This window comes from Fusarium oxysporum, chromosome IX (assembly GCF_013085055.1).
Source record: "Fusarium oxysporum Fo47 chromosome IX, complete sequence".
Classification (NCBI taxonomy): domain Eukaryota; kingdom Fungi; phylum Ascomycota; class Sordariomycetes; order Hypocreales; family Nectriaceae; genus Fusarium; species Fusarium oxysporum.
This window is the reverse complement of record NC_072848.1, coordinates 1,059,137-1,084,083: the sequence shown is the minus strand read 5'-3', so window position 1 is coordinate 1,084,083 and position 24,947 is coordinate 1,059,137. Positions and strand designations below refer to the sequence as shown.

At 48.3% G+C, this 24,947-nt stretch overlaps 9 protein-coding genes across 9 annotated transcripts; 6 read left to right on the top strand and 3 right to left on the bottom strand.

The window, feature by feature from the left end:
- Positions 1 to 323: 323 nt before the first annotated feature.
- On the top strand, positions 324 to 1,277 carry FOBCDRAFT_230979 (ribosylnicotinamide kinase). Its single transcript, XM_031189729.3, has 3 exons — positions 324 to 554; positions 603 to 708; positions 760 to 1,277. Exons 1-3 carry the CDS (start codon positions 415 to 417, stop codon positions 1,264 to 1,266), a joined length of 753 nt encoding a protein of 250 aa, XP_031033714.2. The 5' UTR covers positions 324 to 414; the 3' UTR covers positions 1,267 to 1,277.
- Positions 1,278 to 1,825: 548 nt separating this feature from the next.
- On the bottom strand, positions 1,826 to 6,304 carry FOBCDRAFT_143647 (uncharacterized protein; the record flags this gene model as incomplete). The annotated part of the gene is made up of 6 exons (XM_031189728.3): positions 1,826 to 3,081; positions 3,131 to 5,602; positions 5,649 to 5,898; positions 5,948 to 5,996; positions 6,049 to 6,077; positions 6,131 to 6,304. 6 exons carry the CDS (start codon positions 6,302 to 6,304, stop codon positions 1,826 to 1,828), a joined length of 4,230 nt encoding a protein of 1,409 aa, XP_031033713.3.
- Positions 6,305 to 7,252: 948 nt separating this feature from the next.
- On the top strand, positions 7,253 to 8,250 carry FOBCDRAFT_298151 (uncharacterized protein; the record flags this gene model as incomplete). The annotated part of the gene is made up of 4 exons (XM_059611929.1): positions 7,253 to 7,445; positions 7,493 to 7,844; positions 7,895 to 8,108; positions 8,179 to 8,250. 4 exons carry the CDS (start codon positions 7,253 to 7,255, stop codon positions 8,248 to 8,250), a joined length of 831 nt encoding a protein of 276 aa, XP_059465787.1.
- Positions 8,251 to 8,312: 62 nt separating this feature from the next.
- FOBCDRAFT_51509 (nucleophile aminohydrolase) lies at positions 8,313 to 9,658 on the bottom strand. The gene is made up of 5 exons (XM_031189725.3): positions 9,479 to 9,658; positions 9,402 to 9,421; positions 9,262 to 9,312; positions 8,612 to 9,211; positions 8,313 to 8,561 (listed from the first exon to the last, which is right to left on the bottom strand). Exons 1-5 carry the CDS (start codon positions 9,520 to 9,522, stop codon positions 8,443 to 8,445), a joined length of 834 nt encoding a protein of 277 aa, XP_031033710.1. The 5' UTR covers positions 9,523 to 9,658; the 3' UTR covers positions 8,313 to 8,442.
- A 375-nt stretch (positions 9,659 to 10,033) lies between these two features.
- On the top strand, positions 10,034 to 11,682 carry FOBCDRAFT_230974 (uncharacterized protein). Its single transcript, XM_031189724.3, has one exon. The coding sequence runs from the start codon at positions 10,301 to 10,303 to the stop codon at positions 11,300 to 11,302; it is 1,002 nt and encodes a 333-aa protein (XP_031033709.2). The 5' UTR covers positions 10,034 to 10,300; the 3' UTR covers positions 11,303 to 11,682.
- Positions 11,683 to 11,908: 226 nt separating this feature from the next.
- On the top strand, positions 11,909 to 13,700 carry FOBCDRAFT_230973 (galactosyl transferase GMA12/MNN10 family-domain-containing protein). Its single transcript, XM_031189723.3, has 3 exons — positions 11,909 to 12,675; positions 12,728 to 13,155; positions 13,207 to 13,700. The coding sequence occupies exons 1-3, from the start codon at positions 12,378 to 12,380 to the stop codon at positions 13,441 to 13,443; spliced, it is 963 nt and encodes a 320-aa protein (XP_031033708.2). The 5' UTR covers positions 11,909 to 12,377; the 3' UTR covers positions 13,444 to 13,700.
- An 838-nt stretch (positions 13,701 to 14,538) lies between these two features.
- Positions 14,539 to 16,788, top strand: FOBCDRAFT_263954 (pyridoxal phosphate-dependent transferase). Its single transcript, XM_031189721.3, has 3 exons — positions 14,539 to 14,831; positions 14,926 to 15,531; positions 15,586 to 16,788. Exons 1-3 carry the CDS (start codon positions 14,713 to 14,715, stop codon positions 16,574 to 16,576), a joined length of 1,716 nt encoding a protein of 571 aa, XP_031033706.1. The 5' UTR covers positions 14,539 to 14,712; the 3' UTR covers positions 16,577 to 16,788.
- Positions 16,789 to 18,239: 1,451 nt separating this feature from the next.
- On the top strand, positions 18,240 to 20,342 carry FOBCDRAFT_298143 (uncharacterized protein; the record flags this gene model as incomplete). The annotated part of the gene is made up of 4 exons (XM_031189720.3): positions 18,240 to 18,534; positions 18,592 to 19,130; positions 19,180 to 19,282; positions 19,329 to 20,342. The coding sequence occupies 4 exons, from the start codon at positions 18,240 to 18,242 to the stop codon at positions 20,291 to 20,293; spliced, it is 1,902 nt and encodes a 633-aa protein (XP_031033705.2). The 3' UTR covers positions 20,294 to 20,342.
- A 1,048-nt stretch (positions 20,343 to 21,390) lies between these two features.
- Positions 21,391 to 22,865, bottom strand: FOBCDRAFT_51491 (uncharacterized protein). The gene is made up of 3 exons (XM_031189718.3): positions 21,887 to 22,865; positions 21,755 to 21,834; positions 21,391 to 21,705 (listed from the first exon to the last, which is right to left on the bottom strand). The coding sequence occupies exons 1-3, from the start codon at positions 22,775 to 22,777 to the stop codon at positions 21,486 to 21,488; spliced, it is 1,191 nt and encodes a 396-aa protein (XP_031033703.1). The 5' UTR covers positions 22,778 to 22,865; the 3' UTR covers positions 21,391 to 21,485.
- Positions 22,866 to 24,947: the final 2,082 nt, after the last annotated feature.

The following is a 24,947-nucleotide window of genomic DNA, read 5'->3' as shown; positions in this document are numbered from 1 at the left end:
CAAATCGGTTGACCCAATGCTACGGCTCACGGTTGTGGTTCGTCTCTTCCAACGTCTTCCGCTAGACTCGACGGGGAAAGGAGTCGACGATCTTGATTGTGCGATGTTATCGCAACGAGCATCGCGTGACTGTTGCACTCCTGATTTTAATATCAGGAGTTTAGTTTTAGTCTATTTTACTTAGAGGATGATAAATTCAATAGTTTACGTTTTGAGAATGATGCCAAGTCCGTAGAACCTTGTCTCGTAGATCAAAGTCCGATAACAACCCCTGTATTTCCATCGTTAGCGGTTGAGCGCCACTATCAAACCCTCCCCTGCATGTGCGTGCTTGTGATCCCTCCCGCACTTTGCCGACGTCAAACTCACGACCAGGCTAACATTACACAACATAACTGCTGATATCTTGGCATCATGAGCGCAAACAAGGCCCTCATAGTCGGTATCTCGGGGTGCTCCTCGAGTGGGAAAACTACCCTTGCACGGCTGTTGCGGGACGTTTTCCCCAATACTTTCATTCTTCATGAGGATGACTTTTATAGACCTGAGAATGAGTATGATACAATCGATATTTTGACACGAACTATATCTAACTTCTATAGGCTACCAACCAAAAACGGTCTCCTAGATTGGGATTGTGCTGAGGCCCTTGATATCCCGGCTATGGCCGAGTCCCTCGCTTATATCCGCCAGCACGCTGCCTTTCCTGTAAGTCATATGTCTTTAGTCATGATGTTTATGTCTGACTTCATCTTTTAGCCTACCCTTGATTCCAAAGAAGATCAAAACTCCGTCGGCAAGTGCCCCGTATCAGAAGCCAGCATCGCCGCCCAGCGTGCCAAAGTCGATGCCGCTCTAGGCCCAGACCATCCCCTCCGCAAAAATCTCCGTCTATGTCTCCTCGATGGCTTTCTTCTCTACTCCCCTTCTATGGCTGCTATAAAGCCCAACTTGGACATCAAGCTCTTCTTGCGTACGACATACGAAAAGGCTAAGAAGAGAAGAGAAGCCAGAGACGGGTATGTCACCCTGGAGGGCTTCTGGGCAGATCCTCCCGGTTACGTTGATAAGATCGTCTGGCCTAACTATGTAGAAGAGCATGCTTGGATGTTTGAGTATGGCGATGTAGAGGGGAAGTTCAAGACGGATGTTTTGGATAAGGAGGGTATCAAGGTACAGAGTGATGTGAGTGCTGATGGAGATATTGAGAAGACATTTGAGTGGACAGTAGACACGATTTTGGAGGAACTTGGAAAGCAAGTATAGACGAGCTAGGGTATCTATCTAGGTATCTACAAGCCATGTCTAGTCGTATCCTTCTTGATTTACTCTCTCCAAAGAATTCCCGTATCCTCAGGCCTCAAAACTTCTTAGACTTTTTCTTCTCTGGAAGATCAGCTATCTCGTGATCTTCTGAAACGTCAACTGGTCTCTTTTTGCTTGGACGGTCGTCCGATGTCTCGTCGTCTGAGAACCCGATCAAATCCTCCTCCATGGGATGATGGCCTGAATCCACTTCCTTTGGGCGGTCGACCGACATCTCGTCCTCCGAGAAATCGATCAAATCCTCCTCTATGGCTAACTCCACTTCCTTTAGGTGGGCGGCCAACTTCTTCGTATTCTCGTTCTTCAGTGGCTCGACCAACGACTTCGCCTTGTTCTCTTTCTTTGGAGGAACAACCGGCTCCTTGTCCTCCGGATTATCGGTTAGAATGCCTTCCATCAAATGATCAATGGACTCCTTCTCTGGCGAAGTATCGGCCGTGACCTCGTCCTGTTTCTGTGCAAGGTCATCTCTCTGCGAGGCGTGTTCCTGATCCCCTTCCTAAGAGGCGTCCATGGCATCTTGTTGCTGATTTACCGCATTCATCTCCTCTGTCAAAAGTCGAATTGCATTCTCCGCAGCTTTGGTCATTGCCTCAACCTTGTTGAGAGAACTTTCGACTTCTCCTACCAACCGCTCTCCAATTGTGACTCCACAACTCCATCGAGGCTCGGGTTCTTCGATCAGGGTTGTAGTGTATTTCATCTTTTGTCTATCAGCGAACTTAGAAAGTTCCTCTTTGGGATGCTGAACGTGTATGTCCTCCTTGATAACAAATTCCAGATAGTCCATTACCTGAAACGTTTCAAGAACACGCGTGCATTCTTCGATAGATCCCGAGTCGACCCAGACGGCACCGAGAAGAGCTTCAAACATATCCGAATAAAACTTTTGGGGGTGAAGGCGTGCGAGGAGCGCCCAGGGGTAGTGACCATCACCCCACAAAGCTATGACAAGCTCCCGTCGCATGGACTCGAATTTCTCCTCGGTTTCTACCATGACATTGGCCATTTCGGAAGAGTTAAACCTCATGAACTTCCAAAGTGGAAGTGCAGTACTTTTGGTTACAAGCTCACCATCGGGCCTAACTTCCAAGTCTTTTCGTTGGATAGAGTTGACTAGATTCACAAGTGAAAGGAACTCTCCATTCACAATGGCCGTTTTGATCATATGAAGGCGACCAGTAGGAATCGGCGGATCGTGCTGAAACATTTTGGTGACAACGATATAATCCAGAATAGCGTCCCCCAGAAACTCGAGCTGCTCGTAGGATTTTTCCTGCATGGCTGTAGCATATGAACCATGAGTAACTGCTTCGATCAGCAGAGACTTCTTCTTGAATTTATACTTGATCAGGTCTTCAAGGGGTTCAAGGTTACTGGGAAGCTGAACGTCGCTAGGAGCTGCAGCAAAGAGAATGTCTCTAGCCACACCCTCTTGATGCCAGTTGCAGCTGTCGCCCAAAAAGACTGAAATGCATTTAAGGGCCTTGGTCAGCCCTCCGTCTTGGTAAGAGGCTCCGATAAGTGCCTCTACAACATCGGCCAAGGTCTTCGATCCACCCACTGGCGCGGGTCGAGGGGCAGGTTTTTCTTTAAGAATGTCATCAAGATAGCGTGGCCTCCATTTCAAGGCGGTGAAAGGCTTCGAAAGAATGAACTTTGAGAGCCCTTTCTCAAGACACACTCGTTGGAGTCGTTCGTTGGATACGAGTCGATCTTTAAAGTGATTCAGAAGGCCTTCGGGCCAGGACGGGTCTGTGATTTTAGTTAGTGTATCGACTTCCACAACAAGGGGGTAACTTACGTTCCGAATAAGCCTGAGTGACGGTGCAAAACTTCAAAATAGAATCGCCCAAAAACTCAAGTCTCTGGTAGTCGACAGGTTCACGAGCGCTAGGCGAGCTTACGGCCTCAAGCACCAACTGCAAATTCTTGATGCCAACTGGCTTCAGAAGTGTAGAAGATAATTCAGATGCAATAAGCTGCACCTCTAGCTCATGTATGATATGTGGAATGAACAGACCGCACTTGACGACTCGTCTCTTGACCCTATCAACACGGGCATAAGAAATGGGAAGCACACACTCGTAAGGTTTAGTGCTTGACTTGGCCTGACCATCCTTCAAATCATGAAGTAAGTCGACTCGAAGACCCCATCTTTCAAGAACCAGATACTCTTCATTCAATGGACCTTTGTCATATTCATAGAATGGGCGTTGCACATCATAAAAATCAGGTTTTGAGGGAATCGTGCCGACGTAGTGAAACGGCGTTTTGTATTGGTCTCGCACAAGAACTCTGTGTTTCTTCGCCTCTTCCATCCCATCTCCGCGGAAGGGAAATGCACCCATGTCATCCCGGGTGACGTGGGGGGCAGGGAAGATGGTCGTACTGGCTATGGACATCTTGATAACATGCTCGCGATCTTCGACCGGCCAGCGGTGCTGAAAGTTCATAGCCAAGAGAGCCGAAGTTTGATCTGGTTCTTTTGAGGATACCTCATCGGGTATATCGACAAACGAATCGCATACGATGGACCACTTGGAGCCATTCCCAGGGTATAACGTGATCTTTCGAGGCAGGTCGATCAGAGCAGGTAACATGACGTCAAATGAACAAGGGCCGGGAAACTCGTCATCGGTAAACTCGAACAAGTAGAATTGCTTATCACAACCCGACTTCCAGCGTTGGGCAATCTGGACCCAGGGGTCGAATAGGGGCTCCGGCATTAGGTCGGTCTTTTCTTCCACCTTCTCTGACTTAGCATTGAGAGGGGCCAGGTTATCTGTGACCAGCCCTGCTTCGTACAAAGCGACGTATGCCTGAAATGCGGCATCTCTAATGGCATTCCGTTCAGACTTCCACCCGCAAGCACTTTTGAACTTACGAAGGTTGAGTGGCAACCCTCCTGGCAAAGTAACCGTAGCTCTCAAGATCGGTCCGCCGTATGGAGTCTCTTCTTTATGGAAGACGTAGTCGGGGAGTTGACCGACATAATCTGAGCGGAAAACAATTTGACAAAAGCGATCCAGGTGTTGTCGAGCATTGTCGAGGTCGAGCCGTGCTCCTGTGTTCTTCACGATATAGTATGTGGAATCAATCTCCTCCGCCCGTGCCTGTTCATCCAATCGAGCCAATTCTCGTTGGTCATCTTCGTAACGTTCCTTCATGCCTTTCTCCAGTTCTTCCCAGGCGCGGATGTCTGTGCTTGAGCTCAGCAAGGCAATCATTTTGGATTCCTGCATGCGAGCTCGTCCACGGCGCTGGATGAATGACTTGAGGGTAGCGATCTCGTCGAAGGACACAACTAGGTTGCATGCGGGAACATCAATGCCTTCTTCTAAGACACTGGTAGCCACCAGGAGATTGATAGCCCCTGATCTGAAATCATCGAGGACTTGAGGGCCAGGGCCACTGGAGTACTCATAGACTTTTTGTTTCTGAAGTCCGTAGCTCGAAGCCCCGACTATTGCACCGACGCGGTAACGATCTCGAATAGGGGGGTAGTTGTTAAGAAGCTCGCAAAGTGTATGCGCTGCAGTGCGTTCCTTAACGAATACGATTCCAACTACATCGTTCTCGGCCACAAGAAGTTCATGGATCAGTCGGCTAGTTTTGTGTGAGACGGTTTGAGCGGTTGGTGGTGAGTTGTCAACGACACCGATGTTGATTCGGCGCAAGTGTCCTGCAAGATAGGTCCTGTCCTTGTTAGACCATGCATCGGTGAAAGTACTGTATGCGTCGATTCTGTCAAGGAAGGTCTTGATCATCTGTGAAATATAATGGTCAACTGCCCAGCTGCCAAGTTCGGCAAGGATTTCTCTACTCTTGTTCCAGAGGCCTCTGATTTGCTGTTGCGAGAACGTGTCGTGCTTCATAATCACGTTCTTTAACTTTTCCCGCTTTTTTCCATCATTAGCGACAAGAGCCCTTAACTTAAGAACCTCAGGATCCTTTGCGATATCCATGTTTGAGTATTCTGATTGCAGTTGTTGCATCAGTGGCGTACGGGGAGTGATCTTCGTAGCATCGTAGAGTGAGCGAATGAGGTGAGGCTTGTTGACATGCTTGAGTAGTTGCTCTCGATGAGTGGTTGGAGTAACGCAGATAGCGTCCATTGTATTCTCTAGTTTTTCGATCTCCTTAAGATCTGATGAGATAATGGGACTGGCAGTCAAGCCAAGTATGGCAGGTACTGGCATACCCACGTTCTTGTGTTGATGGTAGAAGTTCATCATGATCTTCCGCCCAGAGCTGTTCTTAACGCAATTATGGGCTGTCACTGGTTAACCAGAGTAATTATAAGGTGAACAGCCACTTACCTTCGTCAAATACTATTAAAGCGAGCATGTCCATTGTGACAAAGGCGTGGTCAAGAGCATCACGCAAGATGGAGAATGTAGATACGATGATACGAGTGCCCTTGAGAATTCGAGGCCAAACTTCTGGCGACCATGCATCGATGTTGAGCTGCCCCGTAAGCAGTCTCATGGGCACCGATGGCATTTGTCTCTTGATAACATTAAACTGTTGTTCGCAGAGGCTAACAGTCTTTCCTAAGAACCACACAAGCTTTACATAGTCAGTGACTGGCCATTGGGTTGTTAATTGATCCACGAACCTTGTTGGGTGAACTTCTCTCGAGTTCCGCTTGAATGCGAAGAACGGCGCTGTAGTGTTCAGTCAACGTCTCACTCCCAGAACACTCTGCGATGAACATACACTTGGGTCTTTCCGCTGCCTGTATCCATCTGATAATTGTTAGACGATACGATTCGAACTAACGATGCCTGAAGGTACTTACCGCAACAATCACGTTTCTCTTCAGGCTCTGCTCCAACATCTCTCGCTGGTAGGCACGAGGCCTGATGATGTCCGGGACTGGAGATGCATCTTTGGACTTGTTTGCGGCCTTTTGTTTTCTATTTAGGGCCTTGTCGGTAGGGATTAAGGTCACTGTTTCTTCGACATCGATCATTGGTGATGGTGTCGAGGTGGTGGCAGGACTCTCCGACCGTGAGGAGTCTGCACTCCCACTGTTGAGAGACTTCTCTTCATCGATTTCCATCATTTTCCTACCATGGGGGAGTAGTGAATAGTAATTTTGATGTCTTAGGCGAGCCAAGTGTTGAGGTATCCTGGTGCGCTTTGGTGAAGTTATCTTCACGCAGGACAGTGACTGGTGGAAAGCTAAAGAACGAAAGAAGGTTTGCGGGTAGTGTTTTGCTCTCAGCAGCATGACAAGGGAAAAGAAAAAGTCTATCAAGAAAAGAGAAGTATAATCAAGAGAGATGGTGGGAGGCCCACCAAGAGATGTTGGTGTAGGAAGCACTGATTCACAAGCACTTGAGACTGCGGAGGGACTGCGCAGATTAGCAATTGTGCATCAGTCACTGCCGAGCTGAATAAGGAGATAGTATCCTCCTCATCACTTCGAAATTACTGCTAGAAAGTCAAGTAGAACAACAATTTATATTTTCCTGCATCACTAAACACTCCTCCTTGTATTTTTATGTCCGCTTCCCTAATAGAATTGCCAGCAATTGGGTGTTCTAGCACTGTAGTGCTCTGTAGTCTGCCGATGCAGGGGGTAAGATTAGCACCGTTCATTCTCACTACCACGCTGAACAGACACCGAGAATACAATGTAATTGCAAGAAAGTCAAGAAAAATAGGAAATCCTCCGCTGGCCAACAGTTTCTAGGGGTTCATGACAATCCGTTTTCTTTTCGCTGTGTTTTTCAACCATTTTGGTATGAGCTGACCTCCCAGTGATCAAGTGACGATATTCCTCTGGAGCTGCCACAGACTTTCATCACAACTTCACCTCGACCTACCACTGCCAAGCTGGAGACGCCCTTCCACGAACCATCAACATCTTAATTTTCTTTGCGATTCTTTACATACACTGACATCCCAGATAGTCATGGATCTCCCGGTACGAACCCCTTCCTCAGATCAAACAATGGTGCTATACGCAACTGGCTTCAATGCGTGGAGCCAGCTCACATTCGACCCTTCGCCGGCGGACGAAGAGCCTGACGACGTATTCACTTTCACAAAAGTATTGGCGGCCAGGTTTGTTGGACTAATTGCTTCCGAAATGAGCTATACTGCGGGTAGGTCTTTTATTCTGTAACATGGGTCCCTTTCTAACACTCTCAAGTACAACAAGATACTTCTTGGGCCATCGCTGGATCCTCCCCTGACCAGCTTCTTCACCGTGAAGATAACCAAGTATTTCTATTCGACTCTCCAAGTGCTATTTCAGGGGATGGGAAGGTCTTGGCAGTTCAGGACTTGGACTGCTCACCCTCAAATCAAGTCATTGTTCAGTATCCGTCCTTGGCAGCATGGAAAGCCAGCAAGAGTACCGATTCCTGGCCTTGCAAGGCTTCTGTCCGCCAGATAACAGCTTACGACGCTGGCTTCATTATTTTTCTCGAGGATGAGACCGTCCTAAGCTGTGGTGACCCACGATTCCGAGACTGCCTTGGCCGTGAAGTTGACGAGTCCTGGTTAGCATTCATGAACAACTACAGAAAGGCCATTCTGATCGTGTTATTAGCCCTGCCAACGAACCCGGAATCATACAAGATCTGAGTGATCTCGGCGAGCCCATCAAGAAGATTGCAGCAGCGGGATACACAGCTGCAGCTTTGACAGAGAGTGGCGGATTGTATCTCTGGGGCATGGCAGCCCCTGGCTCGCAAAGCCAACACAGCGTATTTCAAGATATCAGCGAGCTACCAAACTACTTCGAAGTTGATGGAGACAAAGACGTGCAGGATATTGGAATTGGAGAATCACATGCCATTGCTCTTACGACTGATGGCTGCATCTACGTTATAGGGAATAACACTAATGGCCAAATTGGTCTTGGGAAAGATGCTCAAGATCCAGTTTCATCATGGTCAAAGGTAGATTTTACGCCCCCTGAGGGTTGGGCAATTGTTGCCGTTGAGGCTGGCCCCAGATCATCATTCATAGTCACAAAAAAGGTAAAGCAATCTCAAAGCTCATAATGAGCTGCTCTTCTATCAGAACCAGCTCTAGTGAGCTCAATGACCCTCTATTGTACAATGCTTCTCGTTGTGATCATTTGCATAAGGGCAATCATAGACTCGTCAGGTAATCCTCAATCTCTTGAGGGGTCAGCTTTCTGAAACGGGGTCCAACAGCCCCGTCAACACCCTCAAGACCCAGAAGATGGTCTGCGGGAGCACCAACAATACCTGCAATGTGTTAGCAAGACTCCCACTCTCGGCTCTTTCTGAAAACTTACCAATTTCGATGCTGTCACCGTTCATCTCACCCTCGATGTTGTCCTTCAGGGTCAACAGCGCAATGTGGATAGCATCCTCAAGCTCGAGCTCCTCCGAGTATCGCTTTTCCAAGAATGTCTTGGCCTTTGTCGCACTCTTGCCAATGGCTGTAGCCTTCCATGGGTAGTAACTGCCAGAGGGATCGACCTGGTACAGCATAGGGCCGCCCTTGTGAATACCGCCAGTCTTTCGGTTGACCTTCTTCTCCTCGCTCTCCTCGGTGGTCTTGTTTTCCTCCTCAGGCTCGATGCCCTCATCCCAACCAGCAACCAGCAGACTCACACCGTAAGGTCGAACACCGGCGGATTGCGTGGCCTCCTGCATCACTCGGGCGACATCCTGCACCAATATTCTAGTAGGGGGGTACTCGTTGTAGATGCGCTTGTAGCCGGTATGTGAGACCTTGCGTGCTCGGTCCACCAATACTCGATAGTCAGGGCCCATGCCGGAGTACACCATGCCGATGTTGGGGGTGATGTCGCTGATCTTGGAGAGGGAGCTCTGGTCGGCCAGAGGGGATGATGACTTCTTCTCGGTGGCAAGAACGATACCGTTGGTGGCTTGTGCAGGTTAGTAGTAGCTCCTTCAAGGTGCTGGAGGTAGCGCGAACCTTTGATGCCAAGGGCAGTAATACCCTGGTTTACAGCATTGAGGGCATACTCTATTCGTCAAGTTAGTTCCAAAGCTTGATTTGATCATGAAACTTCGATATGCAAACCATATCGATGCTATGCGGCAGTAATTACGTACCAATCTGCACCAGCTTTCCACTATATCTCTGTCAGTGATGATGCTCGCACATCAACAGTGTCGTCACCAAAACATACCTGGGGGAGAAGGTTGTGAGAGAGAAGGAGTATCGGTCCGCCATCGCTCAAGGTCCTGCTTTGATAGAATCGGTATGGAAGAAGTGAGTGTTGGATTACGGGCGGTTATCAATTCGTGGGGTTGACGAGGAGATATCAAGCAAGGCTGCAACTGGAGCTTTGGTGTTTGGCCAAAGCAGCTGTAGCCTCTAGGCAGGCCCAGCTGCGCGTCGAGCTCAACCGCTGGGAGCTCTGAATGCGGGGCAACAGATTATCCGAGCGCCGACTAACCAGAGTCTACGTACGGTATCTTACACTTCGTATCCTGCCATTCAGAAGGTCACTTATTAAACTTTCAATGAAGAAAATATCTATAAGGAGGAACTTTTCGAACTTTGACTTAAACTCCTGTAACTCTCCCATCAATTCCTTGCCATTAAACCTGCTGCCAAGATTGGATCCTCATCTCGATATTCCCGGGATCATACTTTTCCCGAACCGCGCCAAGTTCCAGAGACTCCACACACAAAGCAGCTTTCTTCGTGCGAGCTTGGTATCGGCTATTTCGGCTTCCTTCCTCCATCTTCTCTCACAAGAAAAAGAGGCTGAGCTGGCCTCTCCATACCTGAGGTGACTTATCTCCTCGTTACAATCTTGGCGGGCGGCCAGGTGTTTCCCCCGCTCTCCTACTGCTCTCCTTGACATTTGAGCTTCGCAAAAACATGTAGGTTGCGCCTGAAACGCCTCGACGGCCCACGACTTTAGCACATTACTACTGTGATTCTATCACCTACTGTTGTTGCCCTTACTTCTCTTTACTTCCACAGGTTCACGTAATTCATCATGGAGACGCGCCCTACTTGGGATTGGTCCTCGGTTGGGGATACTTCTGCTCGACAGTCTGAACCAGAGCCACGTGCAGCGACACCAGAGCCCACAACGCGATGGGCATCTCCTCCAAAGCCCGATACTACCTCTAACCAGGAGTCTCGAAGCGGACCGAGACAGAGGCGCTACGGCCCGCGCACATGTCGTATATGTCTCGACACTGAAGAGCCCAGGTTTCCTGAACAGTCAACAACGTTTGGTATTCCTACAGGTTCATCTCGACCTACATACGTCTCCGACGATCCCGAACTGGGAAGATTGCTATCACCATGCAAGTGTAAGGGTTCGCAGAAATATGTTCATGAAGGATGTCTCAGCGCCTGGAGACTCGCAAACCCCATGGAAGCAAGGAACTACTGGCAGTGCCCGACTTGCAAGTTTACGTATCGCATTTCTCGACTACACTGGGGCTCCGTTTTGAGCAGCAAGTGGGCGCAGGTTGCTTTGACCCTCTGGTTCTGTATACTGAGCATTTTTGTCCTCGGATTTATTGCAGATCCCCTCTTTGATCTTTGGTCCGACCCAATTGGAACAATCGGCGAAACTGTCACAAGCGTGGTCACAGATATCGAAGCCTTGAGACAACCTCCACCACAAGTACCAACCTCTTGGTTCGAGCACTTCGTCAAGGGCTTCTTCTCCCTAGGAATTGTCGGACTATTCAAGACGATGCTTACTGTGTCTCCATTCAGTTGGTGGCAGATCCGAAGCAGCGGCGTGGCAGGTGGCGGTGGTAGGAGAGGAGGCACTGGCCGAAACCGTGTCGAGAACATCAACCTCATTTTTGTACTCATTGGTGCATTCACTTTCCTTGTGGGCATCTGGAAATTTGTTCAGAAGCTGAGTGCTCGCGTGCTCAAAAACGTGAGCGACAGGGTTGTTGATGTCGGCGAAGACGATGACGAAGATGAAGATATCGGCGATGGACCGAATCAAGGAAGTAAGAAAGGTCAATGAAGCTAAGAAGCTTTTGTTCTGAAGCAGTCTTTTGTCCCATGCCCCCAATGCTTTTACATCGTGCATGTATCTGCACACTCTTAAGTTGCCTAGATCTTGCTCTTCCCTGTCAAGTCAACTAGTCTGTGTGCAAAGATTTACGCTCTGCTGCGCCTTGGGTGAGAACCGTTTTGGCTCTTCGCTCGCTGGTCAGCATGAGATTATCAGTCTCCATTCACGCATCGTGATGCTTTCGGGCGTTCGTAACGGTGTGAGGCATCTGCTGGGTACACTACCCTCGTACAGAAGCAGTGAGCAGGTTGCCGAATGTTGGTTGATACATGCTTGTATTATTATGTATCATGAATAAACGAGACCTCTACTGTGGTCGTTATAATCAATTCTTACCTCTCTCATCACCATGCTAAGTTTTCTCTTGTTAGTGTCGATTCCGCTTTCACTTGCTCATGGAATGCATATATGCTTTCCAATATCTCGTGATAACAATCAGCAATCAATAAATAATCATTGGCTCCTACGCTGCAGCTAAAAGAATGGTCTGATCAGGCATATGGCAGCTTATATTTAGGTCATACCTCGATACGAATTCATCGTATTCTCGACGCATGTTTCCTGACCTCATCATGTTTAAGTCGGACTTTTATGCCCCCGACACCGAGATGACGTTGGAATTTGGTGTTCTGAATGGACCCCTGCCGTTGAAATACGGGTAGGGTAGCCCAGCATGTGGGCCAGGGCCTCATGAATTCGGCCGCTCCAAAAAGCCATCTATCATCAATCAAGTGCGCCAACCATGACTTCCTGATTAGCTCCTCCATTTGCTGCGGACCAAATTGTTCGCCCTTGCTCGCTCCTTGAATCCTTGCTGCGATCACGGTTCCTTTTTCGAATCCGGTATAAACGAGTACCCGCTCTCGCAGTTACACAAGAACCTGATCTCCCTTCGCGAAACGGACGATCTACAAACGCCTACGGTGTCGCTCTGACTGCTTCTAAGTCAAGGAGGCTATTCTAACCTCATTCGCGACTTATAACATACTCTATTTGAGGTGGTTCGACCGAACAATCGCCCAAGATGCACTTCGCATACCCCCCTCGCAAGAACTCCAACCCACCACCTTTCAAGCAGCGCTCGTCGCAAATACCGCCAATTCTGCGCCGAATTCGCAAAAGAACAGCGCTTTTACTTCTTCTCGGAGCTGTTGGATTTATATTTTTCCTCTTTGGACTAAAAGGCGAAACGCCGTACCGCGAGCATGTCCCGTCAGGCAATCCCCCGGTTGTTGTTGTGACGGTCTTGGACAATACGCAGTACAGCGACACCTATTTAGAATCGATTCGACACAACCGAGAGCAATATGCGTTAAGGCACGGTAAGGCAGATGTGGAGATGGCTTGTTTATAGCTGAGGCTGACATACTGTAGGATATGAAGCCATGATTGTACAAGCGACTGACTACGATACTGGCAAATCCCCGCGATCATGGGCCAAGATTATCGCGATGCGCCATGCGCTGTCGAAATACCCCGATACCACATATGTCTGGTTTCTCGACCAGAACGCTTACATTATGGAGCTCGACAAGAAGTTAGAGGAGCAGGTGATGAATCCGGCGAAACTAGAAAGCCTAATGATTAAGGACTGGTCTATAGTGCCACCGGACAGCATCATTAAGACATTTTCCCACCTGAAGGGTGAAGATGCAGGCCTTGTCATCAGCCAAGACGAAGCAGGGCTGGTAACTAACAGTTACATCCTCAAGAATGGGGAATGGGCCAAGTTCTTTATCGAGACATGGATGGACCCTCTGTACCAGAGCTACAACTTCCAAAAAGCTGAGCGACATGCGCTTGTAAGTTTTACACTGAGTCATCTGTCGAGAACACGACCTAACCTCGTAAAGGAACATATTGTCCAATGGCACCCTACCATTCTCTCCAAGCTTGCGCTCATCCCCCAGCGCACGTTTGCCTCATACGGCCGCAACAAGGAAGGCAATGCGTACCGTGACGGGGACTTTGTCACCCTCTTGGTCGACTGCACAGTTACAGGCCCGACATCATGTGATAAGCAATCGCATTTCTACCTGCAACAGTTGAAGAACAAGTTTGGCGATGCCAGCGTGAAGAAGCTGCAATGAGCATAATGAACACGACATTTGAGCGAAGTCATTGGGCGTTTTGTGATAGACTTGGAGGGGTTTTATAGGATCGGAGATGGAAAAGCCAGTAGGTTTTTTTTTTCTTGGCGTTGGTTGGTGACTATTGGTGAATTTAACTTATATGAATCTGGACATGTTCTATCTGCATGGATATCAATACGTTGAGCTCTAAGCCTTGAAGGCATATTCTTGATCTTGTTATTTCATTATAAAATTCAAAGTTGTGTCCCTTCGAAGTCAAATTACGATCTGGAGAATCCGTGATAAGATATGTGATGAACGGCACTAAACTTATGCTGCTTCACGAGGTCAAAATTGGAACCTGGGAGTAATCTATGAGGTCTCATCTCGTCTAATTCGAATGGTATGACGACAAGCTGGATTAGAGAGTTTATGTTCTGATTCTAGAACGTGCCGCAGTTGAATCACCGTAAAGAAGCTGGGACCTCTTCTGTAGGATCTACAAGGGTAAGTTCTTATCAGGCTCACTCAAAAGTTCATGGCCCAACCAGTTTAGAAGATATGCTTCATGAGGGGAATAGTACCGAGTGCGAGTGCGAGTATAAGTCTGCTTTGTTTCATTAGTCACTTGACTTGATGATAACCATAGGATCCCGGTATTGTCCACCGGTAGTTGAAGCTCTTTCATCTGTTATCCGAGCTAGACGTGAATATCCATGCAGTATCGAGGATCAGATCCCGAATAGACTTTGTATCTCGAGTATCAAAGCTCTCGATGAAACCCTCGCCCCACGATTCAGGCCAAATACTCCGTTCTGCCGACCGAATGCGAAATCTCCATAGTCGAGGAGTCGTATCTCGCAGCGGGGTTATAGCCCAAAAAAGGTAGTTGATCACAAACAATTGACTTTCTCAACAAGACAATCGCTTCAAACTGCGACCGCTCATGTACAATTACGGCGTCAACAGGGATCCTCCGGCCCACGATCCGTTTCAGTGGAGAGTCAGACGCGTTGGAAGGGTTCAAACGCTATAAATTTAGGGGCTAGACGCTAACGGCAAGGGTTCCCGCGGAGCCCGGGTTCCCGCCAAGCATGTGACGGGTGCTGGGATGGCGCTAAAAAATATCCAAGTACTGGCTATGCCCCGCGATATTGGTTTGGAGATAAACGACGTCAAGCTCCTTCTTCGAGCTCGTGTTTATAACACGGCCAATTCTTCTCCAAAGTTTCCCCGGATTCTTCGTCATTCTTTATCGTTTCAGATCTCTTGCTTTGAGCTCTAATCATGACTTCTCCAGCTCACATTGGGACCCTGTCCCGTCTTCCCCTGAACTTACGTGGTGGTATTGAGAGTGTTGCTCGTGGAAGACACAACGTTTCTTGGCCGTTATTGAACCTCGATCTGTAAGTCACGATACCACTTCTATACAACCCCACAAGCCCACCACGGCCTATCAATTAATATATCTAATACTAATCATGTCTCCTTACGCTTTAGATTACGCAATGTTCTCTTATTCCTCTTTGTCTGGCGATGGGGTCGTCGCGCATTCTGGCAGCTCCGAGGTCGCGGAATCATCGGCTCCGTTGTCGAACTCTACGTCAACATTCGTCGCATCCTTTACGGTTATTTCCTCCGAGCTCCAGGCGTGCGAAACAAGGTTCAGCAGCAGGTACAGGAATCTCTAGTCAAGCTATCCGACAAGCTAGTTCCCAAGGACCAGATTCGCTACCTCTCCTTACCAAAAGATGGCCTCCCTATCGACAGCGTTCGCGCCGAGCTTGAGAACCTTGCCAACATGGATCATACCCGCTGGGAGGATGGATATGTCTCTGGCGCTGTCTATCACGGAGAGGAGGAGCTGATGCAGCTCCAGACCGAGGCTTTTGGCAAGTTCACTGTTGCCAATCCTATCCATCCTGATGTCTTCCCTGGTGTTCGCAAGATGGAGGCCGAGGTTGTGAGCATGGTCTTGAGCATCTTTCATGCTCCTCCTGGTGCTGCTGGTGCTTGTACTAGCGGAGGAACCGACAGTATTCTTTCTGCCTGCCTGGCTGCTCGTCAACGAGCTTACAATGAGCGTGGAATTACAGAGCCTGAGATGTAAGTCAAGCTGCAAGCTTGCCATTGACCAATGAGACTGACCATCAACAATAGGATTCTTCCCGAGACTGCCCACACTGCCTTCCACAAGGCTGCTCAGTACTTCAAGTTCAAGGTTCACCTCGTCTCTTGCCCTGCCCCAGACTACCAGGTCGACGTTAAGGCTGTTTCGCGTCTGATCAACCCCAACACTGTTATGCTTGTCGGCTCTGCGCCCAACTTTCCTCACGGTATTATGGACGACATTGTTGCTCTGTCCAAGCTTGCTCAACGAAAGAAGCTCTGGCTCCACGTTGACTGCTGTCTCGGTTCCTTCTTGGTTCCTTTCCTCGAGCGCGCCGGTTTCGAATCTCAGCTCTTCGATTTCCGACTTAAGGGTGTTACCAGTATCAGCTGCGATACTCACAAGTACGGTTTTGCTCCCAAGGGTAACTCGACTGTCCTGTACCGCACCGCCGAGCTTCGAAAGTACCAGTACTTTGTCTCTCCCGATTGGTCTGGTGGTGTCTACGCTTCTCCCGGTATGGCTGGTTCTCGACCGGGTGCTCTCATTGCTGGTTGCTGGGCTAGTTTGATGACCATGGGTGAGGCCGGATACATCGACGCTTGCACCAAGATCGTGGGAGCTACCAAGAAGATCACCGAGGCCATTCAGTCCTCGCCACTGAGCGGCGAGCTTGAGATTATTGGCAGACCTCTTGTTTCGGTCGTTGCCTTCACATCCCGCAACCTGAACATCTACGATATTGCCGACGCTATGGGTGCTAAGGGATGGCACCTCAACTCTCTTCAGAACCCTCCTGCTATTCACGTTGCCGTTACCCTGCCCATCTCAAAGGTATGGGAGAACCTCATCGCTGATCTCGAGGCTGTTGTTGAAGAGGAGCGTGAGAAGGAGCGTGTTCGTCTTGTCGAAGGCAAGGGCGCCCATGGTAAGGCTATGGGTGATTCCTCAGCCCTGTACGGTGTTGCTGGCTCACTGCCCAACAAGAGTGTTGTTGTTGATCTGGCGAGTGGTTTCTTAGATATCTTGTACAAGGCGTAAATGTTTGGGGAGAGGGAATGGAAACAGTGCAATGGCTATGGGTGAGAGCATATCTTACTGTGGGCGTAGGCGTTGGCGTCTGATAGGACGTCGTCTAGCATATTTGTTGTTTTTGCTGTTCTGGGGTTTCACCAATACTGTTTTGGCGCTTTGAAGAACCGTCGTTACTCCTGTATATCCTTACTAGGCTCAAATCAAACCATTTCAAAGTACTTTGAGGGCTACCACTCATATTGCTAGGCTGCTGACGAACCCTGATGTCATTAGAATAAGACTCAGCCTGTTAAGAAAGGCTTGGGTGAATATGCCAGCATGTTCCTGACTAGACCTGTTCCTAACTTGCGTAACGTGCTTTGGGCTTTGACTGTAAGATGATGATAGTTTCTTTGGCCATAACTTGTGCATTTTCACCTCAAGCAAGAGGTACATAGGTTGACCAATATCTACAGCCTGATCTTGATCATCATGGGTCTTTCGGCCCATTGTACAAATACAGCCCAACATCGGTCTATCGTGATGATACTCGAATTACAAACCTCCAGTTGGCCAAAACATCTGCCGAGTCAGAGCCTCACTCATCGTTACCCGTCACATCATATGCAGCATAATGTCATCCTCCGCAGTCACGAATCTTGCTTTTCCCAATGAGACCAATCGTCCATTCGCCTCCCGCTCTGATCCTCGACTCATTCGGCTAAAAGGAACACCATCCAATAAACTGACCCTCATGGCAATTGGCTTCGCTGGGGGCGAATAATTCCCCTCGTGGACATTGCGGCCCAATGATGGGGGGCAGCGTGGTTAAAGGAAGGGTCCTTTGGTGTGGTGGGTTGGGTGAGTGAAGTCAATCAGCTTTGGGTAAAAAAAAGCAAGGTTTCGGGGGGAGGGAGTAGCCGAGACTGTGTGAGTTGTGATCCATATTATATCATGTTTAGAAAAGCTTGGAGTTTTGATATTATATGTTTATGACTTATAAGTTACAGGTGGGTTTTGGTTTGTATGATCTTTTCGTATTTTTATACTATAAATATTTAGAATTGCCTCTTGTTATAGCATGGAGTGTATTAGTTGCCGTAAAAAAAAACAGAAGCATGTATGTCATATTGGAAGCCTGACGCCAACATGCAGGGATCTAGGGACCTGCACCTCTCCCACCAACCCAACATGATACAGCAATAAGACGTGAGTTATCTGTAGCATTCACCTTCAGCTCGCCCGGCCGCGCAACGCGATCCTCCTACTGCGTTTCCTATCCTGTCTTCCCACGGGTGAGAGACCCTTACTCTCTGCTGGGGGGAGGGCCTCACTCAGGGCTGCTGCGTAACCATTCCCACAGAAGCCTTCAAAGAACGATGATCCTTGTCTTGTTCTTTCTTGTGTCATTCTGTTTCTGTGATAGTCTAGTCATCAACTAGAACTAAACTAACGTTGTTATCCGTCTTGCATCCATCCCCGTGTATAAGCCCGACACTGTCCCTCCTCAGTCTGTCCTGTCAGCTCCTCTTATCTCTCTCTCCCGCTCTCTCGCTGCCTTTTTTCCACATGCATATTCATGATTAGCCTTTACTTTTTTATTGCTTATTATTTCTAATATTTCGTGTCACTCGACTTCATTCGTCTCCCTCATTCTATGTGTCCTCTACTGCTGCTGTGCTAGGTTACCATGCTTTCTGCTGAACCATCGTCGTCTCCGATCGCCGCCTTGGCTATGGATGGTGGACATGTTGATGGGTTACACAAGGGGAAGACGGAGAGTATTCAAATACCTCATGTCAAGACGACTGAGAAGGACGATGAATCTATTGCTTCCGGCTCAACCGACTCTCAGTCTCAGCTCAAGAAGAGACTCAGTGCAGATATGTCGAAAGAACAAGTTGAAGATCTGGTGCGGAAGTTGACCATCGATGAGATGAAGACAAGATGGTTTGACGAGATCTTTGAAAAGGTCAAGTCTGAGCGTAAGTTTACATTCCAGTATCCCTTTACTTCTCGATACTAACCCACTACGTATACAGTGGTTGAGGAGCATTCACCAGCAGATACACCTTCATCTTCAGAACCTCCAAGCCCCAGATCAGACCCTGCCAAGCCTGCTTCTCACGAATCAACTCCCCGAGAGTCTGTTCGCGAAGAGCCGAAGAAGCATGAATCAGCGTCTTCCTCCTTCGATTCCAAGAACAAGTCTCACAACAATCCTTCCTCCAGCCGCAGCTCCCTCGGTAGCCCTACCACATCTTACATCTCCGACTCTGCCTCTTCCCGTGCCTCCAATCGTCCTTCACCACCGAAGCCAGCTATCAAAGAATCCTCACCTCCAGCTCCGAAGCCTCGACCATGTGTACGATTCTCCAAAGCTCCAATCATCTTGAATGAAGGCCCCGAACGTCGACACTCTGAACCACGGCCAGCATCACGACCTGCGCCGCCTCCAGAGCCGGTGAAACAAGGTCCAGCACTATCAGCTGTTGACCTGAAATGGGGTACACTTTTCGATGATAGAGGCGAGCCGACTAAGAGACTTGGTCAGGTTCTCAGAGGAATCGCCAACTATTTGGTATGTCATCAGGACAGGGGCATTTAAGTGACTGATCTAACATCCACAGATCTCTGAATACAGCCCTCACAACTCACTTGTCGTCACTCCAGAAAAGCTCAATGCATTCTATCTCGAATACAAGCTTGACACAGAGACGTTTCCCTTTCAGCGTATGTATAGAATCACTGTATAACCAATCTCATCTAACTCTATCAGAAATCTTTGACTGTCGACCACACGGAGCTCTTGATAACCTAGAAACACTCTATCAACACCTCCGATGTGAGAATCACCTCATCCAAAGACGCCCTGGAGGCATGCCACACATCCCATCCCTCACGCCCGCTGGTTTCGAGCGTTGGATGACATGTCAGCTCCGTGCATTCCCAGATCAAGAAGCCAAGCGTCTTAACCACATCATGACCGATCTTCCCATCACAGCTGATGGCGTTCTTGTCGATGACAAACCAGAGCGTTTACCGAAGCAGATTTCTCGACACCTTCTCCCGGCAACTCGACATCGAGAGACTCATGATCTTGTGGTTGATGCTATTGCGGGATGGATTAAACATACTGAAGAGAACGAGTCTGATTACAGACGTACTTCTTCTGAGGATGTTTATAAGATTAAGGAGGAGAAGTTGGGACGGTATAGACCTGATGACTATCGAGAGCGTGAGAAGTATCGACGAGGATCTAAGGATAACCACAGACAATCGCCATTATCCTCCTCCAGCCGTTTTGTCTCCCGCGTCGGTTCAGACAGCACCATCCGTCCCTCAAAGGACTCCCCTGTATCTTCCAGCTCAAGCCACAGAGCCAGAAGTCCTGTGTCAAACCGTTATCGTCACTCGGCATCTGCCATCGACAGCAGCTCCAGCACTGTCGATGCCTACGATATACCCTCATCCAGTCATCGCAACAGCCATCCCGCCAGCAGCAGCCGACGCAGTCGGGACAAAGAGTATAGATACTCTTCAAGCCCCAAGTCAAAGTCTCCGATTGAAGCAACTCCACGAATTCTGCCCCGTCGAGATGCTGATCGTCGATCAAGCTTGATCTTTGAAGAGACGGGTAAGGATCCTAGTGGCATAACTTACGATGAGTATCTACGGATGAATCAACGACCGATGAGAAATGCCGTCGTAGATGATGGTGGACACTATCGCACTACTTACTGAAAAGCAAAAAATCTTCATGAACATCTTTTTTATTTTATTTTTCTTTTTCTAATTTTGGGAGGTTTCTTGTATGTAAAAAGTCATTGGACCCTTTCTGCGGAAGGACTGGATCTTCTCCTTTTCCTTTTTTTCATTTCTCTGGAATTCTGGGTGGATTTAACGACTTCACATGACAAATTGACGACATGCATGACCAACATTTTCATATTAATTAGTTATTCTTTCTCCATCTTTGGGTGGTTTGAACAGTGTACGATGATCTTTTGGTGTGGAACAACGAGGCTCTAGTCAGGAAATACCACGCTCGTTGCACGTTTACTTTGTGCTCTGTCCCTCCGATGATCGTTTCAGAAGAATTGTTTCTACTACGGTTTACAGCCACGTGGTCTGACTGCTTGTGTTATCTAAAGATCGATGGTTTGTGGCAAGTTGTGTCTCGTGCGAGCTGATATATGTTGCGGCTCAAAGGAGTGCTGTGCTCTACGAGGAAGCGGGACGGTGATACTGCTTTCTTATGTGTACGTGTTCTTGAATATCATCAACGGTTGACCTTGATGGGTACAGGAATGCAAAGACCAAGAGCCGGTGGCGATGGTCCATTAATATGGGATGCCGCTTAACGAGAGTGTGTCTCAATAGTCGAGCACTATCATCAGTCCATAGCGCGATGTTTCTACAATAGGTATTTCTACTATGTTAACTTAGACAGTCATGTCATTGATCCTATCTTCTAGAGTAAACTCATGACCCTTTCATGCCTGATATCATGAGTTGTTAAACAGTAAAAACCCGATACTAATAATGCGAGTAAACCAGACATGGAGTTCCATCAACACCGTGCCATTAATATATTTTGAGGGCATTGCTGCCAAATGTCAAGAACGATCGCTAAGCCGTAATGCACCAATTTTATGCAAATTTGAGAAAACACAACAGTGCTTGCTTCGGGAAAGGGTATCTGATGTGAACGATAGCGCGATGTGCTGCGTGAGCAGTACGTAATTGTGGTGAAAGCCATTACTTTAATTGTGACTTTGCAGGATGTGACGATAAGAACGATTTCGTATGAGAGGAAGCGAAACGTCATAAAGCGTAAAGGCGTGAGTCGGCGCGATGATGAGAGAGATGAATATCGTAATTCGTGAGTGTTGCGCATAGGTGTTTATTATCCGCAAACTAAGAGAGCCGGATGTCATGCCGGAGAGCCGGGATATGGAGAACCGAGACTAGAGAGACTTGCGATGCTGGAGCGATTGACACGTTTTCGTTTTAGGGCTTGGTAATCCTTTTTGAATGAGGATATGCATCTTTGAAGTTCCTTGTCTGGATGTGCTGGCATTTGAATCTCCACGGCTTTAAGGCAGATGCGGAGATACTGAAGTTCATCGTCATTTTCGCGCAATTCTTGCTCGCTGTTGTTTGTTAGAAAGGTGTTGAGAAAAGGGTCGTAGGTAAACTTACAGATGAGCTATTCGGTTTTGAAGAAAGATAATGCGCTGAGCAGCACGTTCGGCACGCTCGATGAGCAGACCTTGGATATGCTGCGGGATATGTAAGTATATGGATAGTCGAACGGAGAAAACAAAAACGTACATCAGACTCTTCTTGTCGAGCCTTGAGATTTGTGACCAATTGTGACATCTCCTCGTTGAGCTGAGTAACTTCCTGAATAACCTTCTTGGCCTGAGCAACAGTCATCCCCATGTTGGCCGGAGGTTCCGGCTCTGGTTCCGGTTCTGGCTCAGGATCCCTTCTAAGTGATGCTCCCAAATCTGAGAACCGTGTCTTGAACGCGGAACCTGGTGTGCTGAAAATGGATTCACCAGGGCTGCACATATCCAGACTCAATCGTTGATGAGCCTGCCGCGGTGATGGTGTGGAAGGTAACGAAAATGAGACGGTCTTCTTAAGCATCTTTGTGCCCTCCAGCTGATCCAGTTGCGCGGTGAGAATGTCGACGCCACTATCGTCGAGTAAATCATCGTCGCCTGAAGTAAGCTCATGCGCGAGCTGACTCAACCTCTGCGCCAAAACATCGCGACTATTTCGTGGCCGGTGGGTCCGACGAACAGAGGGAGAAGTGTTGTTTGGTGAATCGTTTATTGAAGATAGTCTTGAGTGGCCAGAGATGTCCCTCTTGTGAGGACTCACCCGTCCTGTGGAGAATCCGAGACTTGAAGCCACACTCGGACTGGAGAGTAATGAAGGCGTCCTCAATCCGGGAATGTCTTGGTCCGGGGCAGAGTCATTGTCGTCGTGATATCGGTTGCGAAATTCATTGCGATAACCGTTGCTGAGGTTTCCGTAAGAGAAATAATTGGTGGCTGGTGTAGTGGCGGTAGATGATGAATTTGAGAGAGGTTGTTTTCGATCCGGCGTCGAGAAGATGAATTGCTGATCCGAGACTGCAGACGCCTCGTCAGCCTCAGCTGCAGCTGCAGCGAGAACAGCTGCGGTATCCTCGTCTATAGCAGCGAGATCCATGACTTGTTGGTCGATACGGATAGATCTGATGTAAAGTGGTGTGTTTATGTTGATTTTCTGCGGTGGTAGCACCTCGGGCAACGGCAAGGTAAGGTACGGGACGTCAAAGATAGCGGCACCAACCTCGCGTCTCACGTCTAATGCGAACTCTTTACCTTTTGAGAGCTTCAAATCGCCTAAAGGAGACCAACGCCAACGACGTGTTCAAGAGTGGAGCACTTGAAAGCGATCCCAGCTTCACCGACTCGACTGGACTCGCCCTGGGAGGCTGGACACGTCCACAGTCGCAGGGCCAGGCCGGACGTCCACCAACAATAACCGGGCTTGACCAGCAAAGAAAAATTAAGGGCCCCGCGTGGGCCGCAGTGCAGGGAGGAGACCCAGGCAAGAAAGGGGGGCGGAAGAACAAGCGAAAGTACTCGAGAAAGAAGCGACAAAGAGATGATGAACTCTAGTTATCAATAGAAATTCAACTATAAAGAGAGGCCACCAAATCTCCAGTTTGACTTCGACGCGGGCGCCGTTGGTTTGACTTTGGCCGAGTATGGTAACAGTAACATTTTCCTAGTCTTTGAGGCGGGGAATTGTGGCCATGATGGGACGGGAGATGGAACTGACCCATATTTTGTCCGGTCCAATCAGACAATATTGAAATCAAGATACGTCATCTTTTCACGTGTTGGTCATTCTTACAGCTCAGTTTTAGACGCCCAACTGAATGTCTCTCGTTGAGTTGTCAGTCATACTATGGTAGGTTTCAGAACGATGCGCCTTTTTTCTTTGCTGCTGGGCATCAATGATGCTTCTGTCTCAGCCCTTTTCAACGAGGAACATCGCAAACGGTGCATCACGTGACTCGGTCAGTTCTCGATCGTAGAAGCACATGAAAGTGCATGCATGAACTATAAGTCTTCACAAACATCAAAACAACACTGGCTTGATCATGTAGAGGCTCTATATAAGGACTCGATAACCCTCATCTAGTCAGGCACTCCCTGTCCAGGCCTATGTTCAATGATGTGCGTGCCTGTGCTGAGGTGTGGGGTAGTTAGTTTGACTCGAGAGCGATCTCCCCAGACCAAGTTGGGTTCATAGTCTGGGGAAGCTGCTCTTCTTTGCAGTCAAGGTAACCAAGATGAGAAGATAATGCATTGAATCGAGATTCTACCCGTGGACTTGCTTGTTTCCTCCGGCAGGGGCTATGTAATGCAACAAAGATCCTCGTGATACTGATCCAAGCGGTGTCAGATCAGGATTGACGTATGAACACCCAGTATAACATGTCATAATAACCGCCATATGCGATTCTACATACTTTTCAAATTCGGAATCTGTAGGACTCTAATCGAATGAAAGACCCTTGCTTCGAGAGCTGAGCTTTGGCACATCTACCGTAGCACCACCGCTTGGAGCACATAACCAAGGTCTAGGCCGAGGTCTTACGCCCTTCTCTCTCAAAAGTATAGCCGTAACCCTACAGTCCATTGAAAAGTCTAGCAGAGTGGTCTGTTGTTTTATATGCGAGTCCATTTCCGTGGCCTGACCTGACCTTCCCCGGGGCTTCGCCGAGCTGAGAGGTCCGTACCCCGACATTAAAGCTCGGAGACCGGCGGTGATGAGGGGAAGTGTAAATGACAGGCTTCACTTGGAAATTGCTGGTTTGAAGTCATGATACGAATATTTGCTGAGGAAAATTCATGACTATTAAACTCAATGGATGTTTGATTTACTCTTTCAGCCCCCCTGGACCGTAGTCTTAAGCTTGAACATGTAAAAGTTGCTCCATGTCTCCGTGAATGTGATGCAGCTTCTCCATCATGTGCCATTTACCCCTCTGGTCTAGAGAAATACTTCCCCATACTTGATCCTACTTGCAACCGTGCAGGCTCAGTTTACAATAGCAGCAATTGGACAGTTCCTCCACTAGAATGACGTTTTTAAAGTGAAGAAGGAAATGGTCCCCCCGGAATCATCATTAGGTGCTCATCCAGTTCCGTCCGAGCACTTCCGTCTTCTTCCACCTTGGCTCGTCTCTTTTCTAAACTCTCCTCCGAGTTGTTCCATTTTCATGTGCGCGTCTGGTTTGTCTCACGCGACACTGTAATAGCATTGTTTTTTAAATTCTCCGTCGTTGAAGGCACAAGATAGAGACCAACCGACGAATAGCATC